Source organism: Polypterus senegalus, chromosome 15 (genome assembly GCF_016835505.1).
Source record: "Polypterus senegalus isolate Bchr_013 chromosome 15, ASM1683550v1, whole genome shotgun sequence".
NCBI classification, from domain to species: domain Eukaryota; kingdom Metazoa; phylum Chordata; class Cladistia; order Polypteriformes; family Polypteridae; genus Polypterus; species Polypterus senegalus.
The window spans coordinates 110,929,331-110,945,425 of NC_053168.1; the positions used below are offsets into that span (position 1 = coordinate 110,929,331).

The window sequence follows — 16,095 nt, forward strand, 5'->3', positions numbered from 1 at the left end:
ACATTACACATAACTCTTTGAAATAACAGGATTAAAACTAAAGGAGATGCTTTATAGGTTTATGTTAGTGAATTATATACTGCACAGTCTTTTCTTCTTGGCTGTGTAATTGGGCCCTGCAAAGAACAGGCTTATCGTTCACCACGGTGGTTTCTTGCGTTGTACCCTTTCAAACCCTGGCAGCGTTAATCAGGAAATCTACCTCAAGCTACCACTCTGCGTATGTTAAAACATTTGTATAAAGCTTACTAACCTTTAATCTGATTAAATTTAAATTTATGCCTGTAACTTTTTTTTCAATTCTTGTCATGGTCAATTGATTGGATATACTGTATACATATCCCTATTCTATGAATCACTAGATGTCTCAGGATGTCTGGAGCATGTGCACATGACCACAACAGGCAATATCTTTTGCATAATAGTGCAATACTTTTGCCAAATAACTCAGTACTTGTACAAAATAAAGCAATACTTATTGCAAAGTAATGCAATTATTGTTTTGTTTATTTTTTTGTTGGGAATAAGTTTTCGCACTAATCTGTCCAAAGCAGAGTATATTCTAAAATTAGGGTGTGCATAGAGGTAATTTAACTTTTAAGAATTATAAATAAAATTTAGAAATAAGCAAACCCCTAATTTATTGTTTGATTCTTAAAGTTTGTGGACATTTAAAAATGGAAAAATTGTACTTATCCCTAGGCTTTTTATATGCTCAAAGGTATTTAAGGAAACTTGCTAACAACAACTTTATTTCTTTATTTTAACTACCGTAGTAGTATGTAGTTCACTTTTTTGGGACTGTTTAACAATTTTACTCAGGTATCCTTTTAAGGGGCCTAAACTTTATTTTGAGCCCTCATAGTACCAAAGCTGAGAATGAGAAGAGAATTTTTTTTTTTTTTTTAAACGTATCAAATTCTGTTCCGACTCCATCAAGGCTTCTTTCAAAAGTAGGGCTTTTATTCACTAAAACACAGTGTAGAGACCATTGAAGGGTGTTAATAGAAAATATAATCAGAATAAGTACTGTTATCCTATTCATTGCTTTTATTCTGTCACTCATCATTTTGTAGACCCTCTTCTCTCTGCATACTTAGGTCATTTTAACTTCAGCAATAGAACTAAGTAATTTATTTATGTTGTTATGAGTTTTATAGGAATGTATAGATAGTCAAATTGTAGGGAATAATTGAAGAAAAAATAAGTATTCAGCTCACGAAAGATTTGAAATATTAAAAGTACCAAAAAGTGTAAAAGTGCTACCATGTCATTTTGTAAGCCTGCATAATCCTGAGCATGGTCATAGTGGGCTGGAGCCTCTCCCAGCAAGCATAGGGCACAAGGTAGGTTCAATCCCTGCACAGGGCACATACGATTTTATTTGTAGATCGATTAAACTCATCCTACATGTGAAATGCAAGCATATCAGTGTTCACTGTCTGCTCCATCCACTGGCAGACATTGTGCAGTTAGAAAGAAAGATTGGTAGCCAGGTAGTGGTGGAGAACATTTAACACTTTGTGTGGTCTTCAGTAGTTGCAGTTTTTACGCCAGTGCCATTAAAGACTTGAGCCCAATGTTGCAAAATAAAACAAAAAACACTTGTATTATATCCACAAATAACACTGTTTTTTAGCACCAATATAGGTGTGATACTTAAATATTCATGAGTCACCAGTCATGTTACTTCTGAATAATTATTCACAATGAAAGGAACATGCTTAGCATTAAGCAGTTTTACCTACAGGGGACAAGAGGCAAAACAAAAATGTTTTCCTACACTACAAGGAGACAGGAATAGACCGATTACCTTTCTTCAACATTTCCCTTACAAGCTTCCTCACAGTTAGATCAGCAAAGCACTGTAGTTGGATTTGGATTAAATTAGTCTCAAAAGGCAGTTCTTATATTTTCTTTTGAAGAAAGGAGAGTCAATCATTAGTACTGCAGCACATACCTTTATGGCCGAGTTCACACCAAAAGCAGTGACTAAAAACTTAGTGGTCAGCTCAAAAATGCTGTTTTTAAGTGTACAACAAAAAGTTAAATTGCTGTATTTGAATTTCTTTCTAAATCCTTGCTGCTGTCCCATAACCTTGCAGATGTCTTTTCAGACGCTTTTCAGGGTAATAACAAAACAGACAGACTACTTGGCAGAAGTAACAGTTATCAAACAAAGTACCTGCAAAATGCTCTTTTATCACATTGAAAATCAGTTAAATTGACCTTTACAAAAATAAGTTTAACAAATTAGGCTTAATTAAAGTATATTTAACTTAAATAATTAGTTTAAAGAAATTACGTGTGTACTGTGTAAGTTAGGACTCAACTAGAGTCATGTTAATTCCTGTTGAAATACCTTTTTTGTAAAATGTATTATTATTTTGGCATCTGAGTTATTTTAATGTTGTTCTAATTATATAATTACACTTAAATTTGTTTTTGTTTTTGTTTTCTTTATATGTACTCCACCATTCTGCATGTTTGTCTGCGTGGGTGCTGCCATATTGTTTGTTTATATGCAATTAGCTTGTTGCTAGTCTCTTGGTACTGATAGTTTGTGACCTGTGATGTCATCCCACTTTCCCTGTAAAAAATTATGGCATGCATAACTTAGCATCGAAACTTTAATAAATATAGGAAAGGCTCTTCAACGTAATAGTAACAAATGAATCTCTAGAAAAAGTATTAATTTATGAAATTGAACTTGGCTTTAGTCTAGTTATTGATTTTGGTTTAACATTTTGTCTTTAATATTTTGGCAATTAATTCGTGTATCAATCCTTGCTACATTCCCTCATCAGTTACCAATAACTTAAGGCAAGGGTGCCCAATGTGTTGATCGCGATCGACCGGTAGATCGCAAAGGTAGTGCAGGTGGATCACGTTGCATTCAAAAAAATTTTTCTTTAAACGTTAGTTTATCATATATCCTCCCTATGGCATTTGCCACTTGATTGACATACAGGCCAGTCTGAGATCTCTCTTCTTATCACACACTGGTCATCCCACACGCACGATCAAACGCGCGAGCTACTGCAAAATTCCGGATGTGATCTAGTTAGCCTTCCAATTTATATCGACTAAAGAAGGGATTTAAAAAAAAATTGTTTAGGGAGGGTATGGGCTGGATGTGGAATTGGAAGAGAATTTTTTTTCTCACAATCGAAGTATGTTTGTCTGATATCCGTGGCTCGATCCCCGAGAGGGGGTGCAGTGGAGTATGTACGCCTAATGTGAAGTGTTTGTTGTTTGTCCTGACTTGAGTACATTTGTTTTCAGTTTGTGGAAATCAGAAGAAAAGTGAATAAAAACCATTGATTAGTTTTTTGGTTTTTTTTTATATATATATAATTACCACCACTTTCCTGCGATATTTATATATATATATATATATATATATATATATATATATATATAATTTTTAATGTAGGTAGATCATTTTGACTTGGTCATTTTAAAAGTAGCCTGCAAACTGAAAAAGTGTGGGCACCCCAGACTTAAGGCCTATTTGGATGGGATTACTTTTGCACCAGGAGGTGAGGAAAAGTAATTTTGGAGAACCTGTTGCAGTACATTTTTTTTAATCATGCAGAAGGGAGATTAATATATTGAATATGTTTTCACAGGTAAACCTCCTTTTGGCCATTTTTGGTTTCCATTCACTGTAGCCATAAATTTACATAAACATGCCATTGGTGTAACTCTTGGTAAATTTTAGCTTTGGCCAGTAACTCATTCTAAGTCGCATTTTACTTTTTTGTCATATTCTGAAGTAAAACACATTTAGAATGTTTATAGATGTTTATTAATACAGGCATATTTAAATCACTTAAGCAATGCTAAAGTTTGTTGAGTAGCATGGGCAGCTCCCATAATAATACAGTGATTATCAGAGAAGGAGCTTGTAAATTTCAGAAAACTGCTATAATAATTTTATAGCCCTTATCTACCTGGTTTTTCAATCCTTATTTCCAGTTTGGTAATCATGAAGGCAATAATGTAATGGCATAACCTAAACTATTGAAGGTTGATGACGGCCTAAAAATGGTTACAGTTAAGAGTTGCAATGTAAATCAGTCAATATAGTGCCATTTTAATGTAATTATCACCCTAAATATAACTTGGTGACAAACAAAATGTGTCTTCATGTTTTAAGCAACTGCTCTTTCTTTTTCAGGCACTTGTATTTTTTACAGCTCAAGAATGACATTTTAGAAGGAAGGTAACGATCAGCTTTTTCTACCTTTTTCTTTAGTGCTTATCCACATCCAACCTACTCATTTTTTTAAGAAGCATTGCCATTAACCTAGATATCCTGTAAATAAAAATATCACAAGGCCAACTAGATATTATACTTGGAGAGGATGTACTTCTCCGTGGAATTACTGTATGTACTACTTCAGACAGGAAGCACTGTATAAAATGTCCTGGACATTTATATCTTGAAAGCATAAGAAAAAAGTACTGTTATTTGAATTGCTGTTTTGATGAGATTGCACTAATGATGCACTGATGTAATAATTGTATTTCAAAATGTTCTTAAGATTTTAGATGCAATTACTTCTACTTAATTTTCTTTAAAATAATTTGGAAGAAACATCTATAAAATGAAAACTTTAAATTTACAACTTTTAAATTTATTTTTTTTACCTTTATAGAACTCTCTGCTAATTTATTATATTCATTAAATGCTTATTTTGATAATTTTAACTAAACTTTTGTGCAAAAAATAGCTATACATAAATAACATTATATATTCATATTATGTGTATGTATACAGTACATGTATATGTATGTATGGATATAGATAGATAGATACTTTATTAATCCCAAGGGGAAATTCACATAATCCAGCAGCAGTATACTGATACAAAGAAACAATATTAAATTAAATAGTAATAAAATGAAAAAAATAAAAATAAAAAGCAGACAATAACTGAGTAATGTTAGCATTTACTCTCCCGGGTGGAATTGAAGAGTCGCATAGTGTGGGGGAGGAACGATCTCCTCAGTCTGACAGTGGAGCAGGACAGTGACAAAAGTCTGTCACTGAAGCTACTTCTCTGCCTGGAGATGACACTGTTCAGTGGATGCAGTGGATTATTTATATTTGACAGGAGTTTGCTTAATGCCCATCGCTCTGCCACAGATGTTAAACTGTCCAGCTTTACTCCTACAATAGAGCCTGCCTTCTTAACAAGTTTGTTCAGACGTGAGGCGTCTTTCATCTTTATGCTGCCTCCCCAGCACACCACCGTGTAGAAGAGGGCACTCGCCACAACCGTCTGGTAGAACATCTGCAGCATCTTATTGCAGATGTTGAAGGATGCCAACCTTCTCAGAAAGTATAGTCTGCTCTGACCTTTCTTACATAGAGCATCAGTATTGGCAGTCCAGTCCAATTTGTCATCCAGCTGCACTCCCAGATATTTATAGGTCTGCACCTTCTGCACACAGTCACCTCTGATGATCACAGGGTCCATGAGGGGCCTGGGGCCTCATGTATAACGCCGTGCGTAGAACTCTCACTATAACATGGCGTAAGCACAAAAGCCGAAATGTGCTTACGCACAGAAAAATCCAGATGCAGGAATCTGTGCGTACTCCAACTTCCACGTTCTTCCGCTACATAAATCCCAATCAGCGTGAAAACTAATGCTCGTGCACGCGCTTTATGTAACGCCCCAACTCCTCCTAGAATTACGCCTCTTTGAATATGCAAATAATATAAATCGCCCTTAAGCGCAGCCTTCTGTGAAAAGACAATGGGAAAAGCACGGGGGAAAATATAAGAATTTCAGCGAATACCAAGTGGAGGCAAAGGAAAAACATACTATTTGTTCAAATAAACCGTGGTGTAATCAACAAAAGGAAGTTGATCGAGTGACATAGCGTGTTGGAGAAAATTGAAAGCTCTCGTTCACAAAATCGCACAGTGCCGGAAATAAAAAAAGAAGTCACATATCAAAGTCACCGTGAAAAGCTGAGTTGTAAGCCCACTGTCTGAGTGTCATATGTAAGCTTATTAGGGTACAGAGAAAAAAGGCACATGGTGAGGAAAAAGCACGAAATGTCAACTTCAATCTCGACATTTCCACTTTAATCACGTAGTTTATTTTGTCATTAAAGTAGAACATCATAAACTTCATCTTAAAATCGTTTAATTAACCAGTTTCTCAAATCACATCGTAATTAAAGTAGCACGTTAAATGCTTTGTTTTCTATTTGATTTTCTATGTGCTCTATGTGTGTGAATCACTACTTGCTTCTTAAACCGGCTCTCTTCCTCCAACTGGACATAGAATCCATTACATTCGTGATATTACAGCTCTCTGAATAACTAAAATACTGAGATGTATACGTGATGTCATTTTCATGATGATAGGAGTTAAAGCACGTTATTAAACATGTGTTTCACTTCGATGAAATAATTTATTGCAGCAGTACTCAGGGCGGCTCTAGGCTTGTGGTGGCACAGGGCAGAGGAAGAATCGGTGGCTCCTTCCGCCAATGTCATGCACGGTGGATGGCCACGTCCGTTGCAGACACTGCATAGCCGCCTCGTGCTCATGACACAAGCATTTAACTTTTGCCAAAATTTGTCACTGCGTTTTTTGTTGTGTTGTTATTTTCTCTTTCTGTTTTATATTCAATATATACTGGCGTAGCCGTCACTGCAGTCAGTGCTTTTCTTTCCCCAAGTAACTGATCGCCATACAATCAGCTCTGTAATAGACGTTAAGCCATCTGTAAGCTTAGCCGATTCTTCAAAACGTTTAAAGAACATTCAAATATCTTCGTAGTACATTTTTAATTATTCTATCCTTAACGACACTCCCAGTGAAGAATATAGATTATTTAAATGAAGTTAAAGTTTTATCTGTATAATTTAACAAACATATTTTGCTGCATTTTACCTTAAAAATGATATCGTCATCATATGTATATACGTGCTTTATAAAGTGGCTCAAGGTTGTGCGATATTATAACTGTAGTGCAAGTTTACAGTGGGGTGATTGTACTTATAAGTACGAAAAGTTCTACAAGGAGCACTTGATTGAGTGCATTTAAAGTTCTTGGGATGAAACTGTTTCTGAACCGCGAGGTCTGTACAGGAAAGGCTTTAAAACGTTTTGCAGTGGCTGAGACAGCGTGTCCTTGAAGCTGTATACCGATAATTCTCTTTCCGATCAGCTGCTGCTGTGATTCATACTCAGATACAGTAATATAAATACTCCAAGTGGTGCAGTGAGAGTAATATGGGAAAAGATGATCCGCTGTGGCAACTCCTAACGGGAGGAGCTGAAAGAAGAAGAAGAAGAAAAATAAGAAGAAGAAGGTGCAGTGAGAGTAACAACGCTAAAGCAGTTATGGTATTTGGAATACTATGGCTGTTCCGAGTTACGATCAGACGCATTACACTAATAAATAATATGCGGTTAGTTTCGGTGTATTTATAAAGCCGCGTCATGAAAATAATGAGTAATCACACAGGAACAGTACCATTGCTTTGACGCTGGGGGCCGCCAGTCTGCAAAACCGAGCGGAGAACTTGCGTACGACAAGGCATGAGGTACCGTGGAAAAGTGCATGGCTTTACGCCAAGTGTAGGTTTTATACATTGCTATTTGAACGTGGAAAAGTTCTTACGCAACGTTTCTGTGCGTACGCACCGTTTATACATGAGGTCCCTGGGCCTCCGAAAATCCACCACCAGCTCCTTGGTTTTGCTGGTGTTAAGATGTGTGGTTTGAGTCGCACCATTTAACAATGTCTCTGATTAGCTTCCTCCTGCCCACTCCTGATGCAGCCCACAATAGCAGTGTCATCAGCGAACTTTTGCACGTGGCAGGACTCCGAGTCATATTGGAAGTCTGATGTACTGTATATAGATTGAACAGGACTGGAGAAAGTACAGTCCCCTGCGGCGCCCCTGTATTGCTGAACACAATATCAGACCTGCAGTTCCCAAGACGCACATATTGAGGTCTGTCTGTAAGATAGTCCACAATCCATGCCACCAGGTGTGAATCTACTCCCATCTCAGTCAGCTTGTCTCTAAGGAGCAGAGGTTGGATTGTGTTGAAGGCGCTAGAGAAGTCCAAAAACATAATTCTTACAGCACCACTGCCTCTGTCCAGGTGGGAGAGGGCTCGGTGTAGCATATAGATGATGGCACCCTCCGCTCCCACCTTCTCCCGGTATGCAAACTGCAGAGGGTCGAGGGCGTGGCGGACCTGTGGCATCAGGTGGTGAAGCAGCAGCCGCTCAATGGTCTTCATCAGATGTGACGTCAGAGCAACAGGCCGGAAGTCATTCAGCTCACTAGGACATGATACCTTTGGGACAGGGGTGATGCAAGATGTTTTCCAAAGCCTTGGGACTCTCCCCTGTTCCAGGCTCAGGTTGAAGATGCGCTGTAGAGGACTCCCCAGTTCCAATGCACAGGCCTTCAGCAGTCGTGGCGATACACCATCTGGACCCGCTGCTTTGCTGGCATAAAGTCTTTTCAGCTCTCTGCTCACATGGGCTGCTGTAATTGTGGGTGGGGATGTCTCACCTATGCTGGTATCAGCAGAAGGATGGTTGGAGGATGCAGTACTTCCGAGGTGAGAGTGGGTTAGGGTGATCAAACCTATTAAAGAATTTGTTCATTTGGTTTGCTCTCTCCACATCTGTCTCGATGGCGGCACCCCGCTTCGAACTGCAGCCACTGATAATCTTCATCCCATCCCACACTTCCTTCATGCTGTTGTTCTGCAACTTCTGCTCCAGCTTTCTCCTGTGCTGCTCTTTCCGCGCCCTGAGCTGGACTCGGAGTTCCTTCTGCACGCGCTTGAGCTCATGCTGATCACCACCTTTAAAAGCCCTGTACTATGCATTATTACAAACTAAAGGAAGACCCCACAGATCTCTACAAAAAGGAACTAACAAAGATAGTAAGTAGCTTTCCTCTTGACATCAGGGATCATGTACACAGTTTAATTCCTGAGAACCCCAAAATGGGTTACTTCTACATGCTTCCTAAAATCCACAAAGGGAACCCAGGAAGCCCTATAATCTTAGGAATTGGCTTCCTTACAGAAAATGTTTTGGGTTGGGCAGAACACATCCTTAAACCCCTCGCCCGCAATACAATCAGCTACATCCAGGACACCACTGATTTCTTAAAAACAACTGTCTGGTACAGGCTTTTTACCTGAGGGAACCTTTCTGGCCACAAAGGATGTTGAAGCACTTTACTCAAACATCCCACATGATGATGGCATATTGGCATGTGAAACGTACCTCAAACAACACGACTTACCCACAGAGTCAGTTATACAAATGGTAAAATTCACTCTGACATATCATTTATTCTCATTTGGTCATGACTTCTACTTGCAACAAATAGGGACTGCAATGGGCTGTCGGTTTGCACCTCACTATGCAAACCTATTTTATGTCAACATGCATCTTAAAGCCAATGTTGTATCTCCATTACATAGATAACATCTTCATAATATCAACTGTCAGTGAAAAGGACCTTCTCCATTTTCATAATGAATATAATTCTTTCCACCCCAACGTAAAGCTGAAGCTGAATTACTCAAAAACAGATATCTGCTTCCTTGACACTAACGTTCAACTGAAAGATAACACCCTTGTAACTTCTGTTTTTCACAAACCATCAGACAGACCGACCTACCTGGGAAGTGATAGCTTCCACCCCAAGCATATAAGACACTCCATTATTTTCAGCCAAGCAATATGATACAACCGTATTTGCTCAGACCCGACAGACCAGGATAAACAACTACATGAGCTTAGACAAGATTTCACCAGACAAGGTTATGCCCCCAAAACAACAGACACTCTCTAATAAGAAGAGCTAATGCCATACCCAGAGACAACCTTTTGGAATATAAAAACAAAGACAACAAAAACCACATTCCCCTTGTTGTCACCTATAACCCACATCTTGAAGCACTTCGAAAAATTATAAAAGAACTTAAACCAATGCTAAACAATGACGAAAACACTGAAAAATGTATTTCCAGAACCTCCTCTCCTGGCATACAGACAACGGCCAAACCTGCAGCAACAAATTATCCGAAGCTCCCTAAGTGAACCAACAGAAAATGGCACATCTTCCTGCTAACAGAAAAGGTGTAAAACTTGTGCTCACATTTTTAATTTAGACTATGTAGTTATACAACACTGCCAACTAGAACATCACATAAAGGGATAATTTTCCTGCAGGTCATCTAATGTGGTCTACCTAATTCTCTGCATGAAATGTCCTGACACTGCACTCTATGTGGGAGAAACTGGACAAACACTCCGCCAAAGAATGAACTTACACAGGTTCCCCATCAAGCGTGGCAACACAGATGTCCCTGTAGCAGCCCACTTCAACAGCCTTGGACACTATGAGAGGGACTTTAAAGTCACAGTGCTTATGGGCAACTTCAGAACACAATAAGAGAGAAAAGAATAGAAAGTCAAACTCATGCTAAAACCTAACACATTACAACATGATTTGAATAGAGACAAGAGTTTTATGACCAGATATGAGGATAGTTTGCATCTCTTGGACTGACACAGACAACTTGTTTACAGACCAACATTGTATTGAAAGTCATCAGAAACTTCAAAAGACCTTGTTGGACAGTTATTTTATCCAAAGATCTTGACGATACATTGTTCTCTCTTTCTAAATGAATCTTAGCCTGAAGAGGTCTATTAATTTTTTACATTTAAGATGTCTCGCATGAAGGTTTTCCCAATGTTGTCTACTTTGTACCTTATTAGGGATCTGAGGGAAAATGAATGGCACCAAAGTCTGCTGCTTATTTTGTAACCTGACTTATCCAGTTAGAGTCCCTGTGTGAAAATGTCACTACTCATTTAGATTTGGTAACTCAATGTACCTATTTGCAACAAAAACAGTAGGCAGACCCTTAAATGTAATTGTAGATGAGTCTTTTAAATATTTGTTGTGGAATTTAAACACATCCTTTCCATGAGCAGTGTTTCACCTCAGTAACATTTAAAGAGTTTCCTAAAGGAATTGGCCTCTTTTCCTGGTCATGATAACTCGTTCCTATGAATTATAATACAGGTCTTGACTTTCATTTGTCTATGTGTTTAAGTTCATTTTTGTACTATTCTGTTACAGATGAATTTGTGTGTTTGCAATTGTCATCTTGGGACAACCCAGCTGCATTTCAGATTCAGCATTTTTCTGTAGAATTCCCTTAAATTAAGTAGAATTAGTGGTTTTCCTTCAGTGATAGGATTATTACCTGGTCCTGATTGCACAAAAGTATGTTTACTAGACTTGAAAGGACATCATTCATTGTTCTTAGACTTTTAGTGCTATCAGTTTAGCTCTTACAAATCTCACATTTACATTGCATCTGTCCTTTCGTGGGGATTATATGAAAAACTGCATCATTAGTCCGGCTGAATTTCTCTGGGGTTCCAAACGGTCTGCTGTATTGTGCAAAAAAAGTCCCTTTAGTTGAATTGATTAAACAGGATGGCTTTGAGTATTACAATTGTTTATTATTGGTGTCCTTTGGTTCCTTTTGTGTATTGATACATTTATATGTTACTTAATGAATGACATACAGTTTTTTTCATTGGTACTAATGTTTTCACATCCCAGCCTGTACAGTTTTTTAGGTTCTAGGTTGTACAATTTCCCTCCACAGAATTTCAAGGACTTTTAGGTTGATTGATGACTCTAAATTAAGTTAGCGTGAATGAGTGAAGTTTGCTCTGTAGCTGATTGACATCTTATCCATACTTTGTCCGCGGACTTGTTTCCTTACTGCTGTGATGATAACTTCATGCATCTTCATGATCATGTTTTGGAATAGGTGGGCTGGGAAAATGAATGAATTATAATCTGATTATTTGCAATGTTAAAGAAACATATGAAGACTCAGAAAACTTGCCATAAGTACTTTGAATTTGTGTAAGTAAAATCTTTGTCAGTTGTTAGCTGTAATCATTAAAAGATAATTTTCAACTAATATAAATGTAAAAAATTGTGAAATTTTAAAATTGCTGTATTTTTATGTGTTTTCTTTTGGTTTGCAGATAAGTCAAATTTGATGTGTAAACATAATGAGCCAAAAAAAATAAATCTTAAACTTGACATTTTGAACTGAGCGAACAAATTATTATTTATTCAACACAGTAAATAAACTATGCAATTTTATCCTCAGGTTAAAGTGTCCCTCTAGTTCAGCTGTTGTGCTTGCCTCCTATGCTGTACAGGGTAAGTATTGACTTACTTATTGACTATTGTAATTAAAATATATACGTAAAGATTTCTTCTGTATAGATACAAAGTATTGTTATTTGAAGTTAATTTATTTTTCCCAAACTCCGTGTTTTCCTTATCACTTTTATAAAATTGGACTGAAAACTTTGTTTCCTAAATTAGTGTGTTTCGTTCACATCTGTATGTGTGTTCATATATATATATATATATATATATATATATATATATATATATATATATATATATATATATATATATATCCAGTAATCCTCCTCGATCGCGGGGTTGCGTTCCAGACCCCAAGCGATAGGTGAAAATCCGCGAAGTAGAAACCATATGTTTGTGTGGTTATTTTTATATATTTTAAGACCTTATAAACTCTCCCACCCTGTTAACATTATTAGAGCCCTCTAGACAATGACAAGACAGAGATGGCAGTTCTTTCTCACAATTAAAAGAAAGCAAACATATCTTATCTTCAAAGGAGCGCCATCATAAAGGAGCGCGTCAGGAGCAGAGAATGTCCGAGAGAGCTCGCAAAGAAAAGCAAACAATCAAAAAATCAATACATGCTTTTAAGTATACAGAAGCACCGCGATAAAGCGGCATTTTGTAGAGGAGCGTCCGTGTCTTCTGTGCAACAGCCCCTCTGCTCACACCCTCCCAGGCAGAGAGAGCGAGAAAGATAGAGAGAAGCAAACAAGCACAGCGCGGGAAGCATATCTTATAGCATTGAGGAGTTTTAGTTAATATGCAATACATGCTCTGATTGGGTAGCTTCTAAGCCATCCACCAATAGCGCCCCTTGTATGAAATCAACTGGGCAATCAAACTGAGGAAGCATGTAACCTAAATTAAAAGACCCATTGTCCACAGAAAGCGCGAACCAGTGAAAAATCTGTGATATATGTTTAGATGTGCTTACATTTTAAAATCCGCTATAGAGTGAAACCACAAAGTCAAAGCGCGATATAGCGAGGGATTACTGTATGTATATATATATATATATATATATGCATATATATATATTTAGATTATATATATATATATATATATATATATATATACACACACATATATATACATACATACATACATACATATATATATACATATATATATATATATATATATATATACACACACACATATATATATCTTCATATCTACATATCTATATACATATCTACATATCTATATACATATATATATATATATATATATATATATATATATATATATATATATATACATATACTTGTGTGTATGTTTGTATGTGTGTGTATAGCTTTGGTCACTGAGTGCAAGGGAAAAATAATAAAATATAGTCTATAAGTTATTAAACAGTAAAACATTAACGCTTTCAAGAAGTACAGGTACATTGAGCACTACTGGAGTGGTTATGGTAAACTACATTTTAAAGACTGTGTAACACAACAGGTAAGTAACTAACAGCAGCTAAAATGTATATGGATCATCTCTCGGTAGTAGATCCCTTTGAAAGGCGCTACACGACGGCTGTGGTATAGAAATTACATTTTCTATGTGAACGCTCAAATTTGTGCCTCTGGTAATGTGCCTTACCGCATTTAAAGAAAATTAGTTTTGTGTCCTCTGCAGTGTTAAGAGAGAAAGGCTTTGGTTTGGGATAAAAGGAAAAAAGGTGTAAAGAAAGGAAAGTTGCCTTTTTCTTTTATATAGTATAGAGAGATGTGTTCGCTGACGCTATGATCGCCTTTTGGGGACAGTCGCGGTGGGTCTTGTGTAGACTGGTGAGACGCCCCGCCATTAATCGGCTGTGATGGCACTGTCAGTCCTCCACTGTGTGCGTGTCTTCATAATCCGAGTTTAGGACCTCATAATCGATACGTGCAAAAAGAAAGTGTGAATCACCTTAATATTATTTTGCCGTGGTGTAGAAAAGGGGTCCCGTGTTTGCACTTGTCTGGGCTATAGCGCAGGGGGAGGATGAAAAATTAAAAGTGCTCACTTTGACTTAAGGCAGAAGCGCAGTCAGCGCCTCAAAGGCCGGCACAGCTATGCACGCTGGCTGCTCGACTTTTGCTGGGCAGGAGACCCCTTTTGTACACACGCTCATGATATCAAAAGTCTCAGCTTTGGAGGTAATTCATATATATATATATATAGCAAAATACCCGCTAAAGCGGAGAAGTAGTGTGTTAAAGAAGTAATGAAAAGAAAAGGAAACATTTTAATAATAACGTAACATGATTGACATTGTCATGAGTGTTGCTGTCATATATATGCCTGCCTAAATAAGTCACCCCCGCTTTGCTCTTACTTTATTTACCGCTCATTTAATCATGGCTATGGCGGAAAAATTATAAAATGGAAGGAGGATGGCTTTACCAAAACAATTATTGATGGCTTAATCGATTATTCATAAAGCTTGAATTGGTGATCTGTTTTTCTGTGTTAACCTCATATTTTTTCATACTTCTTCTCAAACTAAGGTGGTGCGAGGGTAAAATGAATCGGGATGCGCTTGATCAATGTAATCGTGTACCAGGAAATCATGCATTGACAAAAGCTCCCTTTGCTTGTAATGCAAAGTGTGATTAAATGCATTATTTTTAACGCTATATGGAGCACATGCATCAAGCTTCTCAGCTGTGCTTGTGCTAAGAAAAGGAAAGATTTTAAAAATAACGTAACACGATTGTCAATGTAACCTTTGTAAGTAGTGCCTGGAGGATTCAGTGTGGAGAAACTCTAGAGAGAGCGTGTATTAACTTGTGGATTTTTCTGTGAGTATTTGGTGGCAGTCTGACGGTTGCTTTCGAAGACGGCAAGTAGCTGCAGAGCTCAGCTCAGAGTGAAATGAGATGAATGGGGGGAGATGATGACGACTCCCCACCCGCCTTTAACTGTCAATCCCCACAAACACAGTCTCTCGAATTTGCATAAGCACACCCTTCACCTACAATTTTAACTTAGTTACAAAGTGATCAAAACTCTCGCTTATATCCTGCGCCCTCTCATTAAACTTGTATCCCGCATTACCTGTGGGCATGTGAAACGCCAGCGTAGCCTGTCTATGAACTTAATTTAAAGTTTAGGTTTACACCTTGCTTTCTTTCCGAGGTAGCAGCACTCATGAATATGGTAGTATATGTCACTCGCCGCTTCTTATTGTTTCGCTGCCTTCTCAATTATATAATGCATGTTTTCTAAGCGCTTTTGGAGGTCTTCCTGGTTTTCTACGCACCGCGCTGACAGTCAGTTCACGGATTACGGATTACGTGGAGGCGGATGATGTCACACGAAACCCCCCACGCCATTGCAGCTCAACTCCATTACAGTTAATGGAGAAAATACCTTCCAGTTATGACCATTAGGCATAGAATTTCGAAATGAAACCTGCCCAACTTTTGTAAGTAAGCTGTAAGGAATGAGCCTGCCAAATTTCAGCCTTCTACCTACACAGGAAGTTGGAGAATTAGTGATGAGTCAGTGAGTGAGTGAGTGAGTGAGGGCTTTGCCTTTTATTAGTGTATATATAATATAATATATATATATATGTAAATATATATATATATATATATATAGATATATATATATATATATATAGGTATATGTGTGTGTGTATATATATATATACACATGTATATGTGTGTGTGTATATATATATATATATGTATATGTGTGTGTGTATATATATACACATATATATGTGTGTGTGTATATATATATATATGTATATGTGTGTCTATATATATATATATATACTAATAAAAGGCAAAGCCCTCACTCACTCACTGACTCACTCACTCACTCACTGGCTCATCACT

General features: G+C 37.4%; 1 protein-coding gene across 4 annotated transcripts in view; it reads left to right on the forward strand.

Annotated features, from left to right (window-relative positions):
- ptpn3 (protein tyrosine phosphatase non-receptor type 3) overlaps positions 1-16,095 on the forward strand; it is a 383,558-nt gene that overhangs the window by 196,346 nt on the left and 171,117 nt on the right. For all 4 annotated transcript variants that reach the window (XM_039737294.1, XM_039737296.1, XM_039737297.1 and 1 more), the window contains exons 6-7: positions 4,184-4,228; positions 12,225-12,277. In XM_039737294.1, the coding sequence (XP_039593228.1) occupies positions 4,184-4,228; positions 12,225-12,277 (98 nt within the window). The remainder of the gene's footprint in view (positions 1-4,183; positions 4,229-12,224; positions 12,278-16,095) is intronic.